Source organism: Choristoneura fumiferana, chromosome 6 (assembly GCF_025370935.1).
Source record: "Choristoneura fumiferana chromosome 6, NRCan_CFum_1, whole genome shotgun sequence".
Lineage (NCBI taxonomy): Eukaryota > Metazoa > Arthropoda > Insecta > Lepidoptera > Tortricidae > Choristoneura > Choristoneura fumiferana.
The window spans coordinates 6,301,583-6,318,927 of record NC_133477.1 but is presented as its reverse complement, the minus strand read 5'-3'; the positions used below and the strand labels follow the sequence as shown (position 1 = coordinate 6,318,927).

The 17,345-nt window shown below is 39.2% G+C and overlaps 3 protein-coding genes across 3 annotated transcripts; 1 reads left to right on the top strand and 2 right to left on the bottom strand.

Moving 5' to 3' along the window:
• Positions 1-6,296: 6,296 nt before the first annotated feature.
• LOC141428914 (mRNA (2'-O-methyladenosine-N(6)-)-methyltransferase-like) lies at positions 6,297-13,354 on the bottom strand. Its single transcript, XM_074088977.1, is given in 7 exon segments — positions 6,297-6,359; positions 6,961-7,171; positions 7,710-7,978; positions 8,999-9,183; positions 11,047-11,129; positions 11,131-11,173; positions 11,901-13,354. Coding segments are annotated over 7 exon segments (1,788 nt in total). The 5' UTR covers positions 12,835-13,354.
• Positions 13,355-13,821: 467 nt separating this feature from the next.
• LOC141428571 (2-oxoglutarate and iron-dependent oxygenase JMJD4 homolog) lies at positions 13,822-15,228 on the top strand. Its single transcript, XM_074088574.1, has 2 exons — positions 13,822-14,237; positions 14,571-15,228. Exons 1-2 carry the CDS (start codon positions 13,918-13,920, stop codon positions 15,226-15,228), a joined length of 978 nt encoding a protein of 325 aa, XP_073944675.1. The 5' UTR covers positions 13,822-13,917.
• LOC141428570 (alpha-methylacyl-CoA racemase-like) lies at positions 15,117-17,020 on the bottom strand. Its single transcript, XM_074088573.1, is given in 4 exon segments — positions 15,117-15,757; positions 15,760-15,810; positions 15,813-16,272; positions 16,675-17,020. Coding segments are annotated over 4 exon segments (1,131 nt in total). The 5' UTR covers positions 16,783-17,020; the 3' UTR covers positions 15,117-15,245.
• Positions 17,021-17,345: the final 325 nt, after the last annotated feature.

Sequence of the window (17,345 nt, the reverse complement as noted above, 5' to 3'; positions counted from 1 at the left end):
AAAAAATTACGCTCTAATATCAGTTTGGTTCCGTGTTGTGTAGGTATTAAATTATACCAGAGGGCCTACTACGAAATTCGAAGTTCGTTTCGTACCGTCCCTATTATTCTCGTATTAAAAAACTAGAGTTTACCCGGGGCTACGCACGCATAAACTATTCGATCTGGTAGTTACAATTGAAATTCCGGGATTTTTACAAAATTTATATCGTCTTCATTGAGGTTGTGTCAAAGAGTATTAGTATAGAGAAATATAGAGAAAGGTTGTGTTAAGAACAACTGTCCAAAATTTCAAGATTTTATCCCTATCCCATGGAAATAGCGGGATAAAAAGTAGCCTGTGTTATTCCAGACGTCCAGCTACCTACATAACAAATTTCATAACTCTAAGCCCAGCGGTTGTTTTTTCGAGATTTTATCCCTATCCCGTTGGAATATCAGGATAAAAAGTAACCTATATCTACATACCAAATTTCATTCAAATCCGTCCAGCCGTTTCAGCGTGAAGGAGTTACAAACATACTCACTCACTCGAACTTTCACATTTAATTAGTAGAATAATACAGGTGTTTGGTAGCTAAGTAGATGCAATAAGCTTTAAGGGGGTGAGAGCCGAGGTATTTTTGAACATTTTTAGCCATTTATGTCTTAGCCGTTTTTTTTTTAATTGTAAATTTAGAAATTTAAGGAAAATACCCAGAATTTGATAGTCACGAGTCAATATTGCCCCAAAGATCAAAACTTTTTATTTCGGATAGTTTGATGTGTACCTATTATTAGACCAAATGAAATAATTTTTAAGTGTTTGTCTTGCCACAAAAACAAAATGAAGGCATTCGAAATTACTAAAAATGTCTTAGGTTGGAACAGTAATTTTTCTGTGCCATTAAAAATTTTTTTAAAAAAATCCTTGAATTATCAAACATTTTTCAAAACATGCCTGTTTATTGTTCTTTCTTTTCTTTTTACTCATTCACATAGCTTGCTAAATCTGAGATAAAAAGAAAAAAAAAAGTCAAGTGCGAGTCGGACTCCTACATGAAGGGTTCCGTAAACAGTTCAGTAAGTTTTTCTTAAAATTCTTCTAATATATATTTTTTTGCTGACTGTACTTTATGCCCCTGGTTACCAAAGTACTCGTCAAGACGAATCAAACGAGTCCAAACATGCTGCGGTCGTGTCGTTTATCACAGAGTTCCTATGGTCATCTGCTAGCTTTATCATCAGATCAACTCCATGTTATAATAATATGGCATTGTCATCGGATTTATAAATGCGTGAAAAATTTCAGCTCAATCGGTTAAAGATATCCACTTCAAATTTGAGTTGAAAGATTCCACCCGAGCAAACGTAGTTACATTACACTGCAAATAAATATAATGATTGTAATAAGTTTTTGTTCAAAATTTCATTTTTAATTCAAGCTTTTTTTGCCGAATGTACTTTATGTTGACTGTACTTGCATTGTCATCTAAACTACATATCTGTACCAATTTTCAAGTCGGCACTATTAACTATTGAGAAGTTCCCTCCTGCAGAGACGATCCTGGCAGGACCACCAAGATGTAACTACCAGATTATTGTATTGTCACCAAATTTACATAAGTATGCCAAATTTCAAGTCGATCGGACCACTGGAAGTGGGTCAAATTTAGCTTCCAAGATTTGACCCAAAGAAACAATAAATAAATAAACAAACAGGGCAAGCTAAAGAAAAGCTTCTAAAAATATCGCCGAAATGTAAACACTTGTGCAAGTATTTCGAATAAAAAACAATTTGAATTCTCATCCTCTTTGGTTCTGGCTGCTTGCTTCTGAAACCTTGCCCGCGCGGCTCAAAAAAAAGTATATACATTATTAATTTTGCACAAAATAGTACATTACTGTAGAGGCCGGGAAGTAGGGGGTTGCCGGCCAAGCAGATATAGACGGATAGGGATGCGAGGCCGGCAACCCCAGGTTGCGGTCGAGGCTTGTATAGTGCTTTTCTCAAACATTACATGAAATAAAATGAAAAAAAAAAAAACAAGAAATGAAGCTGGCGGGACGCTAGTCTGGTCGCCCTGTTGTGTACGCGCGTGTCGCGCTGGCTGCTGGCGGTGCTGCTGTGCGTGCTGCGGTGGTGCTGTGCGTGGGCCGCGTGCGTGTCGCAGAGCGCGCGTTGAAAGAAAAGACGGTCGCATTGCCGGCCAGCGGCCTGCAAGGTTGTATGAAATCTCTTTGCAGGCCGCTAGAGTGACCGCGCGCACGCAGCTGAGCCACAGCGCCTGCAGCGCGATACTTCTCAGCCTATTATTTGTAACACGTCAATATTTCATGTCATGTTTGAGAAAACGAATAAACCACACATTCACACAATCACTGTATTATATTATCGAAGCTTTTATAAAACATCATTAAAATCGCAAACTTAAAGGTAGACTCGGTCGCCTTAGCAGCGGCTAATAACGCCTAGCAACCAAAAAACGCTAAAAAAAATACGTTTCTTGTATGCCGACCCCCTTTAATTTGTAACTTTATTTTATTTTTAGTATTTGTTGTTATAGCGGCCACAGTAACCTGTGAAAATTTCAAATGTCTAACTTTTACGGCTTAAGAGACACCCCCCCTGACAGACGGACGGACCGACAAACAGACAGACAGCGGAGTCTCAGTAATAGGGTCCCGTTGGCACCCTTTGGGTACAGAACCCTAAAAACCAAACTCAGGGAGCACTCGCTAAGAAGAAATTCAAGGCTTAGTTTTTTTTTTCATGACAAAAATGACTGTTCCAACCTAAGACATTTTTAGTAATTTCGAATGCCTCCATATTGTTTTTGTGCCAAGAAAGACACTTAAAAATTATTTCATTTGGTCCAATACACATTGAACTATCCGAAATAAAAGATTTTGTTTACAAATTAACGCTCATTCGACTATGAAATACTGGGTATTTTCCTAAAATTTCTAAATTTTCAATTTTAAAAAATATATAAAATTTCGGCTAAGACATTTATGGCTAAAAATGTTCAAGAATACCTCGGCTATAACCCCCTTAAAGCTTTGCACGTAGCTACCAAACACCCTGTATAAGCGTCAGTGGGACGGCAAGACACAAAGTTCGAATTTTGTACTTCGTAGTTTAAGGCCAGTTTATTAAAAGAAAAGAACGCATTTTCTTTTAAAAATATAATGATGAACAATCAAAACAATATCTTTATCGAACTATACAACAGAGATGTGGCTCTTAAAATAATTAAAAAAAATGATAATCAAAATTATCCTTACAACTAAATAATATATTTATACACTCGTATATGATACAAAATGTATTATATGTACAAAACACATATACTTGTAACCTGTAGATCTACTTAATGTAGAATTAAAATGATTAATTATTTTCAGTTGAAGCCGTTCATCTCATAATTCATCTCTTAATTTGATACATTTAGTCGCATTTTGGTTTAATATGTTCTCAAGGCAGCCGTGGGTTTAGAAGTAGACTAGTTACAAGAGGCAGATCATCTGGCTAAGAAAACAACGACAAAACAAAACTAGCTTCAGAGAAAAGACGACAGCAAACGACAGTTTCAAGTTTCGCACTCACGAGTTAGAAAAAGGTGGAGTTGACAATTAATCGTGTTTCCATTTCGTAGACGGAGTTACCTTACGATTACGAATTACAAATGAACTTATGTTTTCGGTATCCAAAACACTTTCAAATATGTAACAAAAAATGTGAGGAAACTGGTGAATGAAGAGATGTAATGTTATTATTATAGCTTCTCATCCATGTTGTCGTCCTTTATCCGACGAAATAGCATAGCCGTTCATTTTTATCGCCTGTCATCTGCATGAGTCATCTTTTTATAAACTAGGAGAACACATTTTTACAACCCTACACGAATCCACTAGCTACATTCGGACAACATCGAACGCGTATCCACGATACGGGCTTCTAGTGGCGCGGGGCCGTGGACAGATCCGATAGATGAAATCGTAAAATCGTGAAGAGCTCAATGTCATGATCTTTAGTCTCTCTTCTGGATATGATAACAAGGGTTTCTATAACGGGCTAATCGACACCAGTACCGTTAGATCCGTTTGACATTTCGACATCGGTTAAATAGACTCAATTAGCCAATCGTAAACCGTAACGCCAAATTAACGGACCTAGCGATTCTGACGCATCTAGCGATATTTCGGGTCTCAGAAACCGTCATCGGGTCGGGGCGACGCGGAGCGTTAGCGTTTGTCAGGCGCGAGTGGCGGCTGGTGGGAGGTCGCGTCGACGGACGGCGCGGCGGGCGCGGGTGGCGCGGGCGCGGGCGCGGGCGCGGGCGCGGGCGCGGGCGCGGGCGCGGGCGCGGCGGGCGGCGGCGGCGGCGGCGGCGAGCGCAGCTTGGCACGCGGCCGCCACGCGTCCAGCAGCGCCTCTACGCGCTCCTCCGTGGGCCCCCAGCGCGCGAACCCCGCCGCGTTCTGCAGCCACACCACCACTGTGCCACCGCCCCAACGGAAGTACACCTCGTTCCTGCGCGCAGTCACATAATGTTTACTTATTATAATTAAAACGAGTTATACTCGTGTCTCTCACTAAGGAGACTGCTTCACATGTTTCGGACTCGAAGGTCTCTGAATTTGAACGAAAGCGGCTATTGTAGGCGAATACCACGCGAATATCGAGCCGAGCACCTTTTACTTCATAATGGTAGTTATGTATTTATGTACATATGTTTGTAAACACAAATACATAAAAAAATACAATCGACAAACGTTGAGATACATAACAAAAGCGAACTTATCTCTTTAGGAGATCTCTATCAATCAACCTTTGGTTATTTCTCGATACGATTATAGTACTTTTCGGATAGGATGTGTATGGTGACACTTGCGTTTTTTCCATTCCACCACGCCATGAACGTTACAGGACAATAATTTATAAAAAAAATACTTGAATCCCGAAAGAACAAAAAAAAATCTCTATAGCTTAAAAGATGTCGTAATAATAAACAAAATCACTTAAAAATATACATATGTTTTAAAACTAAAAAGATAAATTTTAATCTTGTCAACTTTTATCGCGTAAAACGGAACTCGATTTCAATAGAGCTTGACTTTGCTTATCGACCGAATCGTTTCCACAATCTTGTCAAATCGTTTGACTCGTATCATCTGTCAATGAGGGCTATCGCGTATGAATTCGCCGCTAGAGGCGCTAGTGTAGCGTAAGGTCTCCGAAATGTCAAATCTCATAGTTTTTGGGTGAGCTACGCGGGTTTATTTTATAATTAGAATAATTTTGTGAATATTTTGCATTACCTGAAATTAATTATGGCAATTATGCGATAAGGGGCAATGAATGTCTGTTTTGAGACAGTTTTGTCTTTCGAAAACTTTTGTCCTCCGTTTTTTCCGAACAAAACGGGACTACGCAAGACTGTGGTTGCTCGATATTTTTATGGTACGTTTTTAAGGTGTATTAAATATTATTTTAATCCAAACTTCGTTTTCACACCCGTAATAACAGACTTTGAAAGCCACACTTAAAAACCTCACGCAACAGTGGCGCCATCTAGTAAGACAAAAAACAATAGCCCTCATTAGTACGAGAGTGAAGGCCCTTAAATGCGTCTTTGTATCGAGTGTTTCGTATTATTTAATGTTTTGAATTGTTACTTTTGATATAGTGCCAAAGAAGACCGCATGGTTTGTGAGATCAGGAAGACAAGCAAAAACACTTGCTACGCGGGAGAAGCCACAGGCAAAACTAGTTAAAAATATAAACTATCACTAATAAAATTGATTACACACCCTTAGCATATTTAATCGAGAATCGCAATAAATCGATTCGAATTTACATTGTCACAACCCTTTAATTGCTTAATAACGTGTGTCACTGTACCCATCCTATCCGAAAAGTACTATAAGGAATAGTACATTGTGTCTTAAAGGCGGTACAGAAGGAATTACGAACGAGAGTCTATTAGAATTAATTGATGAGTCGATGTTCGTAATTCTAGTACCGCCCGTGTAAAAGAAAAAATATATTTTTTCCAAATAGTGGCGATACCTTAGGCTGCGCTCTTGGCAGCGCCGCCCTCCCCCTCCCTCAGCATGTGCCTGAGCCGCGTATGCGTGTGGGCGCGCCATGCAGTATAGTTCGGGCAATGACTCATGCGACCGACCTTGGGTTTCATGACAAGCACATTAAGGTCGAGGGTTTTATTTGGGGGGTTGCAACCAAGGTAGCCTGCATGTTACGACACTGTTTACGAGCAAGTGTGATGAAAACTATTTGAATTTAAAATCATCTCACTTTGGAAGTACGTGCTGAAATCCGTGGCGGTATTCATGTTCAAAGGCTGGAATCACCACCTGAAACGAGTTGTAAAACAATAAAAACATTGAAGAAAAATTTTAGAACAAAAAAAATTAACCCACTGCAAAAAAGCCATGAAAATATTTTTCTACCAGTTCGAACTTCACTTGTGTCAGCAACAACTCTTAGTTTTTTGAAATTGATTAAAAATAAAGAAACTCTATAGCTAACCTCGAAGTAGTTGTTCTTTTTTTGTTCGCAACAAAGTCACAGTCGCGTGAATTTAAGACCTTAGTTTTAGGCAGACGGCAGCGCGAACATTGGTCAAAAATGATCACTCTTAATCCGAAGGACTATATCTACCACTGCAGGTTTCCTTCCACACTTCCTGCCATGTAAAGTACTACGTGTTAAGTTGTGGAATCAACTTCAGTCAGCAGTGTTTCGAGACAACCTGACATCGGGGCTTTCAAGAAAAGGGCTTATACTTTCATTAAAGAGCGGCGACAGACCAAATGTTGTTGGTACTCATGAGCGGTGGAGATCATGTTCCATCAGTTCAGTGCATGCTTGTTTTCCCTCCCTCTCATAAGAAAGAAAAAAAGCGATATTAATTAAACATGTAGTAGGGTGCGGGTTGCGGGCTGTGGCACGGACCTGCTTGCGCTTGAAGTGGCTGGCCTGCAGCTTGTGCAGCGCGCCGGCGTGGCGCTCGGGCCACTCGGGCAGCACCACCACGAAGCTGAGCGGCTCGGCCGACTCCTGCAGCAGCCGCTCCATGTGCCGCAGCGCCGCCTCCAGCAGCTCCTCGCAGTACGGCGGGTGCGCCACCAGCGACCCCGACACCGGCCGCAGCTCCAGGAACGGCCTGCAATTGGAATTGACATTGTCACTCCAGGGACGTCCACCGTTGAGCACGGGATCATCGATACAACATGCATTTAAATGGATGACACCTCTCACCTGTCTTTTGTGTAACAACACCACGTCTTAAATAATTCATTGAATGAGGCGTTACTTTGCGGAGGTCCATATCAATGTACTAAAACCCACACTGTAAGAACACACACAAATCACACAAACCTATCTATCACCACCACCACACTACACTGACGCGTTTCGAACTCAACCAGAGCTCATCTTCAGAGTAACACAACCATACAACATGCATGGTTGTGTTACTCTGAAGATGAGGAGGTGGATGGTGGTGGTGGTGATAGATGGGTTTGTGTGTGTTCTTACAGTGTGGAGGTGGAGGAACTGCATGAACACGCATATTTTGCATAAGCTTAGCTATCGTAAGGTCGCGGGTGAGCAAGGAAATTCTTTTAGTTCACCACGTCTTAACTTTGATTATTCGACAAAAATAAGAAAAAAAAACTACGAAAAAAAAAATGTTTACTGACCCCCGAGATCCAAAATACGAGTCCGTATCGGCAAAGGCGGAGCAGTACTGTCGGAAGTAGCAGTCGAGCGGGCTGGCGAAGCACTCGAAGGTGACTCCGAAGCAGCGCTGCAGGCACTCGAGCACGGGCACGGGCAGCGCCATCTGCGCCAGCGCCGCCTCGCCGCCCGCCCCCACCCACGCCGCGTACCGCCGCAGCACGCACCACACGCGCGACAGGAACTGCTCGAACTTCTTGTCGTCGAAGCAGCTGTAGCGGTATAGACATTCCTGCGAACACCCCGCGACACTCACTATCTCAACATCTTGAACGCTCGCTCTATCCCAGCTAGCGCTGGCATTCCTGTGAAACTGTTTAACAGTGCCTGATTGTATAACAAAGTACGAGTAAATAGTATTAGCGATTTTGTACTGAAATCCACTAATATTATCAGCTTGTATTTTATTATGCAATTGAGCCCAGATAGCATATCGATACCGCACTCCTAGATCAAGTCATCCAGTAACCAGTCAAGAGTATTATCAACTCAAAATAATACCCCACCTAGCTTGATTTAGACTCAATTAAGAAATATTAAATCAAGACCAACTTTTCGCATCAAATATAAAAATCATCTGCTAACGCGTCAAATACAAACGTCCTGAACCTTCCTCGCTCATAAATAAAGTAATGTGTGTGAGTTATCACTATTTTAATTTTTGGTTTGACATTCCGCATAGATTCTTTTCTATTAATTCTTCTCTATTCATTCTTCTCCCAATATCTAGTGTTCTTTTTCGAAAAATTTTCTTTTAAATTTGAATGTTGGCATGTGGCAAAATTAAACTTCAAGCACGTTGGCACTATCTCAGGTTTCTGACAGAATATCAGCTCTGTGCCACCCATAGCCGCAGTACATGCTGAGTCAGCGCCTATTCTCCACATCATCACATGGCTCTCTTGATTTGATAAATTAATCAATGTTTATTTAACTTTCGGAACTGTTGCATGTTAGTTATTAAGTCATTAATCATCATGTTAATTTTTTGTATGTTGCTTTACAATTGTTTGTTATTTACTAAGCCGTGTATGTGTTGTGGAAATAAAGTTTTTATCTATCTATCTAATTAGAATGGTGGATTATTTTGATCTAAGAGTGCGATATGTGCATGATGGGAAAAGTATAAATTGTAGGTAGGTCAAAATCAGATAGAACCTCTAGGGCAGTTGCTCCTCCCTGATCCCTTCGGTGTCGCCCTTGAAATGCTTAGCTATTAAACTGAGTAAATGATTGAGCAGTTGTAAGGTACCAGTTTCTGGAGATAGGCGGCGTTGATGACTTGCGTCTCGCCGAGATAGCGCAGCAGCGCCTGGTCGCGGTCGAGGAAGTGGTCGACGAGCGGCGCGCGCGGCGCCGGCAGCGCGCACTGCACCGGGTAGCACCACACCTTGCGCAGAGCCGCCTGCTGCAGCGGCGCCGCCAGCTCCTGGAGACATGTGACCATGTACCCGGCCCAATGGACCAAAGCCCGACAACTCATCACCTTCAGGTGATTTGTACGTCAATTAGGTTGTGTTTCCACCAGAGAGGATGCGTTCTGAGGAATGTGTTTTTGTCATGAATCAATTCTACTGGAGCTGCTGCGCTGAGGGAGGATAGGTTAAGCGTTTTATTGGTTCATTCATGACAAACACATTCCTCGCAATGCAACCTCCCTCATACATCAGAGTACATCTCTGGTGGAAACGCAGCCTAAAAAGAGCAATAAACTTAAAAAAAGAACTTATTGTTCGTGATTGTTGTCACCTGTTTGCCTTAGTCTTAGGCGAAGATTTTACTTTATGCACTAGACGTCTAGTGACTAGAGTACAACAAGGCATTTTATGCAGCTTAAATACATCTTACTAATATTATAAATGCTGAAAACCTCTGAATCGATTGGGGTGAAATTTGGTATGGAGATAGTTTGAAACCCAAGGAAGGACATAGGGTAGTTTAAATCTAGGAAAATTTGAATTTACGCGGATCGGGATAGACGAATTTTTCGCAGAGTTGCAGGCAAGGCAACAGATAATCCATCATACTCATAAATACGAACTTAACGATCATGAGAAGTAAAATATTGTTTTGCTCCTTTGTAATAATACAATCTTCTATTTCTCAATAGCAATAAAAAAAATATTTGCTAAAATCCTACACGGATAAATATGTATAGCTAATATTTATATACTTAAGAGGCTATAAAATATTATTCAATCTCTGACACACACATCAATCCAACGTCTTGGTAGCTATCATAAGAATTAGTTACATATGAAAGAAAAAATGCAACCGAATTGATAACCTCCTTCTTTTTTGAAGTCGGTTAAAAATGTAAATTAAGTTAAACTCTAAACATAGGTAGTATATAGTAGTTGTATCTTAGATATATTTTGTTACGGGATCTAGACCGTAATTACCTCTACCCCGTTACCCTACCGTGACCATGATGCAGATAACAGCATCAAAATTAGGGAGCTGATTAATGGTGAAAATAACCTGTGAATAATTCAAAATTATTGTCATTATATTAGGGTATTTGTAAATTCTTGAATTTGTCATCTCCATTATACTAGCTAACCTGGCAAAAATTGTTCTACCATAAAAAATATCATAATAATAATAGCAGCCAATGTTGTTTTTCTGTTAATGATAATAATGCAAGGTCTGACCACTTATTCCTTGGTTAAAGCACGTGTTTGTGTCGGACCTACATTTTTGTGCAAGTGCTATTTTTTGACGTGTTTTGTTGTGTGACTGTACCAGTATTGTCGTTCAGTAATGTTTTAACAAATACTCGTACGCTGCTAACCCCGCAATGTCGCATATCCCCAAAACCTCCAGACATACCTCTGTTTAGGGAACCAGTTTCCATCGGCGCACCGATGAACTTGTCGCAAGACAGCCAATCGGAGGTGTCGATGGACGCCGAAATAACTCTACTGGGGGCAAAAAGGAGGGCTTGGTGCTGGATGGATCCCAGCCCCCAACTAAGTTGGGGACCAGGGCTCCTTCCGACTCCATAGCCCACCTTTACGAACATCCGGACCTAAAAAATGGACGTAAATACACGTCAAACGACGGAGGTCCTTCCTTGTCCATGTATCCAAGTCAGAATCAGATCCCTCCGCTGGTACTACCCTAATCCTATCAAATTTGGACAAGTGATGGTAAACTGCGTGTCAGAAAGAGCGCGAATGTATCAAAAAAGTAGGTAGAAATTCGTGTTAGTGTGGAGTTTAACTCCGCAGAGGCAGCTAATACCTTTTTATCGGAAGCCACTACTAAACATCTAAAATTTCATAGGCTACCTGTATTCCAACATTTTTAGCAGGGCACTGTGTTTCTCCCGTATCTTGGGAGCATACTCGGCTGAGAGATGGATGCTTTTAAGGCAAATATTCTACTGATGCCTTCACTGTTTCAGCCAAATGAGGGGCATTGCCTCTGAAAAAGTTATTGACAAAAATAAAAATAAAGGGCCTGACACCATTCTTTTATCCCTACAGGTACTGATATAACTTTTTATTCGGACAAAAAAACCGAGACAGCATGACAGATATCTGTCACAAACTTTTTCAGTGAGTGTCGAAACAGGCCCTAAGTCTCAATTCAGTCATTAAACCTTGTTTAGGATTGACAATTCCATACATTTAGAAACTACTGAGATTCAATTTTTCCAGCAAGTGGCCACTTATGTATTATGTGTATTTTTATACACACATAATTATTCTGCCCTCCTAAGCCAAAGAAAAGCCTTTTTTTTTTTTAGATAGGGCCTTTCGGCTTAGGACCCTTAGGACTGCCCTATTGGGAAATTAAGAAATCATTAAAGAAATTTCAAACATACCAATTTTGATGTACCTGAAAAATCTCTCTCTTTCTTGATGCAGTAAATAACATGTTTATTATATTTTATATTAAAAAATACAATACTAAAAATTTAATTAAATCAACTAATATTATAAATGTGAAAGTTTTGGTATTTGTTACTCCACCATACAAAAACGGCTCAACAGATTTGGTAATTTGGCATCTGCTTTAACTTAAAACTCTGAGACATTGAATTATTTTTATCCTGGAGTTTTGCACAGTTTCCACAGGATAGCGGCAAGTGAATTCTGCAACGAAGTTGCTATAATAATAAAAAACAAAGTAAAAGGAAGAGAAACTCACTCTTAAATGAGCCAGTCTGTCTTGGAAGTCATCATAGGTGGCTCCAACAGTTCGTCGCAGCCATTGGAATGTATCCTCTGCATTCCATTTAACAACTTTACGACTTTCTGGAGATGCATTCCTGGACTCAATCATTTTCTTAGCAGCTTCAGCATATCGAGACAACTGTTTCCTAGCATCTCCAGTGAATTTTGGATGAGTTAATTTAATAGGAATATCATTCATGATTTCTTCATACATGGAGCGTGATATTTCAGGGAAGCAGTGACTGGGTAAAAGTGGATCAGAACCTCCCTGGTCATTTACTTTACGTTCCATGAGCCAGCGATTAAAAGAGTCTTTCGGAGCATCAATACCCTCCCTGGTATGACACAATTCCTGATAACATTGTCGTAGTTTATTTGCAAGTGTAAATCTGAAACCTTCTATTTCAGGATGTGGATGTGGACAGATAGTTGGAGGCCGTTCATATATAACAACATTAGTTGGTACTTCTATGTCCCAAGGACCAGCCAGGACAAACTTTTTAGGAGGAGGGCCATTATCTTCGGAAGGACGACGCTTACTAGCACTCGGAGTCATGTTACCAGCATTAGGAGGGCCAGTATGACAAATTCCAAGGGGATCTGTAATAGGATCGAAATCCCGTTTAACTGCTGGTAGTTCCCACATTGATTCGCCCGAAAGTTTGTTCCAAAAATATGGCCTATTTTCCCGCTTAGACCAGTACTTGCGCCAGCCCTGTTGAATGAGATCGGGGTGCAGGTCGGCTGCGAGGTGCGGCGCCAGCGGCGCGGGCACCCCGGGCGTTTGCGGAGTCTCGCTACTGCCGCCCGGAGATGACTGCGTCTCAGGCGACGAGTCATTGCGCGGTGTTGTATTCTCCCAACCCGAAGACCCGGCAACAACTTTGTCACGAACATCATTCATGATGCTTACTCAAGTTTGACAGCAAAATTTAATAAATTATTGGAAAATGAAGTCTTTTTCTGTCCAAATTTTACAATTATCTTACTCTAATAAGTTTCTAGTAAGCACATTTTTCATCAGGAATCATTAATTGTTTTGTTAGCGCCAAGAATTGTTATCTTGCAAACTTCAGCAATCTCAAAGAAATACATCATAATTTATACACGAAAATTGACAAAACAAAATAAAACTTTAAAAAACAGTAATAAGAACTTCGAAATGTATCAGAAAGTATTGTATCGTAAATGTACGATAAGCAAGGCAGCAAAGCCCCCAAGCTAGCACCGCCATCACAAATATGATATGACACGCCACAGACAGCGCAAAAGAATAGAGTACTAACGAATGAATGATTATCAATCAAGTAGGTGGGTATGAATATGGAAAATAAAATTTATATTTTTTTTATTCAAAAGATAATTACGATTCCAAACAACGAACGTTAACATTAAAATTATTAAATGATTGATTATAGCATGATTATAAAATGTAAAGCTTTTTACTGTTACTCTAACGGCGTTAAAAAAAAAAAAGTTTCCCGCCTCATTCATGTACATGTACACTGCAGGGCTACTACGAAACTTGAACTCGAAGATCGTGTCGCGCGGTCCCTCTGACACTACTACTATTTACTTACGAGAGAGCGAGAGGGACCGCACGACACGAACTTCGAGTTTCTAGTTTCGTAGTAGCCCTGCTGGCCCTATGTATGCTCAGCTCACACTTGGCTCACACACTATCAAACTGTCAAGTCAACCGAGTAAAAAAAATTGAATCTGGAAATATTTTGTAATTTTGCGTGGGATTTCATTCAATTTATTTTTAAATCACAGATTGGGACGTTTTGAATATAATGGCAAGCGATTTAAGGAAATAGAAATAAATGACTGTCTTAGTAGTACTTCAATTTACGATTATGCTGATTGCGATATTCAAATTGTAAAAGACATTGAATACGAAAAGTTTTATGAAGATTTTCTGTATAAGAACTTGCCATGTGTTATAAGAAACACAAGTTCACATTGGGAATGCTCCACTAAATGGATGAAAAGTGATTCAATTGACTGCGACTACTTTATGAATAATTTTAGCCAGCTGGAGGCTCCTGTCGCGGATTGCGACAAGATCGTCTACAATGCACAAACAAAACAAATTTTAACTGTTATTGACTTTATGAAATATTTAGAATCTGAGGAGAGGGATACTCTTCTTTATTTGAAGGATTGGCATTTAAAGAAACTTCGTCCGAATGACAATTTCTATGAGGTGCCATCCATCTTTGGCTCAGATTGGTTGAATGAATATGCCCAAGACCATAACGAAGACGACTTTATGTTTGTTTACATAGGACCCAAAGATTCGTGGTATGTATTTCTCCTGAGAAAGTAGGTACATTCCAAATTGTGCATGCACTATACCTACTTTGTTTGGATAGGTATTTAACTAAAGGTAAACAAAACAACATCAATTGGTGTCTTAAATATTGAAATTCCCCCATTGAACTCTGATTTTATTAGAACATTTACATTTCTGTATTGGAATACACTAATCTAGTTGTATTAAAAATGATAGATAAGTACAATGTTTTTAATCCTTGAATGTACCAAATCTGGCAGCTGAAGTTTGTTTACATTTAGTTAAATACCTATCCAAACCAAGTATATAGGCAAAAAAGTAATTTGTTCCTTTTTTTACAGGACACCATTACATGTAGATGTGTACAATTCCTTCAGCTGGTCAGTAAATGTAATAGGAAGAAAAAAATGGACTTTATTTCCTCCTGGAGAGGAAGAGAAATTTAAGGATCCATTGGGAAATTTACCACTTTTATTTGAATATGATAAATATAAGAATGTTAGATATTTTGAAATCATACAAGAAAAAGGTGATGCTATATTTGTGCCTTCAGGCTGGCATCATCAAGTAACCAATGAGCTTGACACCATTTCTATAAACCACAACTGGGTAAATGCTTGCAATATAGAAGAAGTTTGGAAAGCTTTAGAAAAATCTTTAAAAAGTGTTGAACATGAGATTGAGGAATTCAAGGACACTCCAGAGTTTGTGGACCAATGTCAATTGATTCTGAAGTCTATGTTTGGTATGGACTTTGAACATTGCATTAATTTTATATTGTACATAGCTAAAAAGAGACTTGGTCAATTATATGGAGAAAATCCAATTTTATTTAATAAGTACACATTAGGTAAAAATCACGTTTTGTTTGATTTAAAAAAGTTACAAAAAGTCATTGATTTATTTGATAACCATCCCTTGATTGTAAATAATTGTTTAAAAATAAATTATAGATATGATTATTTTAACATTAAAGAATTAATAACAAAGCTAGTGTAATAAAGTTCTAAATCTAATTAAAGTCTTGATTTCTCCAATGCATAAACATAACCTTTCTGTATTAAATGTTCAATCTCATTTTTGTCATACCCCAGCTCTTTTAAAATTTCTACTGTGTGTTGTCCAAACTGCGGCATAGGCTGACGCCCAGTAGATACTCCAGGGGTGGCTGACAGCCTGGGAGCTGGCTCTGGCACTATACCATTCTCACAGTCCCTGTAAAATGTCTTTCTAGATGCATGCAATTCATGCTCATCAACTTTGTCCATTTCAACAACAGGTGTCACACAAGCATCTGCATTGTCAAACACCTGACACCACTCTTCCTGTGTTTTAGTAAGGAATATGTTTTGCAAAATGTTTTTGCTGTGTTCCTTATTACCAACTTGTGGACAGTCATCTTCAGACAATTGTAGAGCAATTAGAAAATTGTTATAAAATTGAGGTTCTAATGCACCAACTGCCATGAATTTACCATCCTTAGTTTCATAAGTTGCGTAACTTGGTAAACCGCCATCTAAGGCATTTGTCCTGGTTCTCCTGACCACACTGGCAGCTTTCTACTTTTGTATAACCATGTTGCAAATAAGCTGCTCCTTCTGTCATACTAGCATCCACTATTTGCCCTTTGCCAGACTTAGTTCTCTCATAGAGCGCAAGCAGGATTCCAAGAGCACACATAAAACTTCCTCCTGCAAAATCAGCTATTAAATTAACAGGTGGAGATGGTGGTGCCCCTTGATTACTTAATGCAGAGAGAATACCAGACATAGCAACATAATTTATGTCATGCCCAGCTTTACTTTTATAGAATCCAGTTTGTCCATAACCTGAAAGTCTTGCATATATTAAACCAGAATTTTCTCTTAGGAGTATTTCTGGCCCTAGCCCTAATTTTTCCATCACCCCAGGTCTAAATGTGTCCAAAAGGATGTCTGACGATGAACATAGTTTTCTTATTATATAAACTCCTTCCTTAGACTTTAAATCCACTGAGAGCATTCTTTTGCCATTGGACATGACATCAAACGGGGACTGTAGTATCTGAAATTTATAAAAAATCAATCAAATCTGTAGGTGCAACTTAATAACTCCCCACAAAAAGCACAACAAAACCTTATTACAGTAATTGATCCTTATTTAGTTACGATATTTGCAGATTTATATTTACAAAAATAAATTAAATAAATAAAAATACCTCAAACAGACCTCAAAACATTAAAATTTTACAAATGGCCCAGTCAAAAAGGTGATAATATCAATGTTATTAGTCTAAATGAATGGTTATGAATGGGAGAATAAACATTTTGGAAAAATGTAGTTATAAAATGATAATTATAAGTGCAAATTAAAGAATTGGAAACCAAAAAAGTATTTAATAAATTTAATTTGGTTCAATAAGTGAGGACTTGAACTATATTTAGAAAACGGTATTTTTGCTCTTACCTTTTGAACCACTGTTACTGAAGCTCCAAAGTCTGCTAGTATTGTACCACACAGGGGGCCAGGAGCAAGCCCTAACATTTCTACAACTTTAATTCCTTTAAGAGCCATTTGGCTTGCAATGAATTGGAAATCGTAACTGATTTAATTATCAAACTTAATTAACAATTCGGCACCCGTTGGTTGAAATAAACTAAAGTGAAAATTAACAACCACAAGTTTAACTAAAAGCACTGAAATTGCTTACGTTGATGTGTTTTTCATTGTGACGTGACTTGACTAAGTAAATAATCAATCATCGTTTTATCACTCTCTCTCGTTCCACACGGGCAATAAATGAATTTATGCTTTTGGAGAAAGTTCATGTAAATCTGTGTGTCATACACTATACACCTATCATTATAATGATAAGGGTGACCTTACATGCGACCGCTTGTCGCTCGTTTCCAGTGTCAAATCTGGTCACGTAACATATAGCGCTAAAGCTGAAAGTGTTGAGCTTTACCGCTGGAAATAAAAAACCTCTTCAATTTCGGCAAAAACAGTTTTTTTTTTTTTTTCATTCCAATTTCTTTTATTTGTACCACTGCCACGACTGCTACTAAATGATTAAGGAATCAGCTTCCAAGACCAAGATCATTCCTGCAAGAAGCCATCTTTTGCCGCTACTTTTT

Bases quoted from the DNA above. Each gene is read 5' to 3' on its own strand.
- LOC141428571 (XM_074088574.1), top strand. From the start codon at position 13,918: ATGAAAAGTGATTCAATTGACTGCGACTACTTTATGAATAATTTTAGC. The intron at 14,238-14,570 runs GTATGTATTTCT...CTTTTTTTACAG, and splicing joins ATAGGACCCAAAGATTCGTG to GACACCATTACATGTAGATG.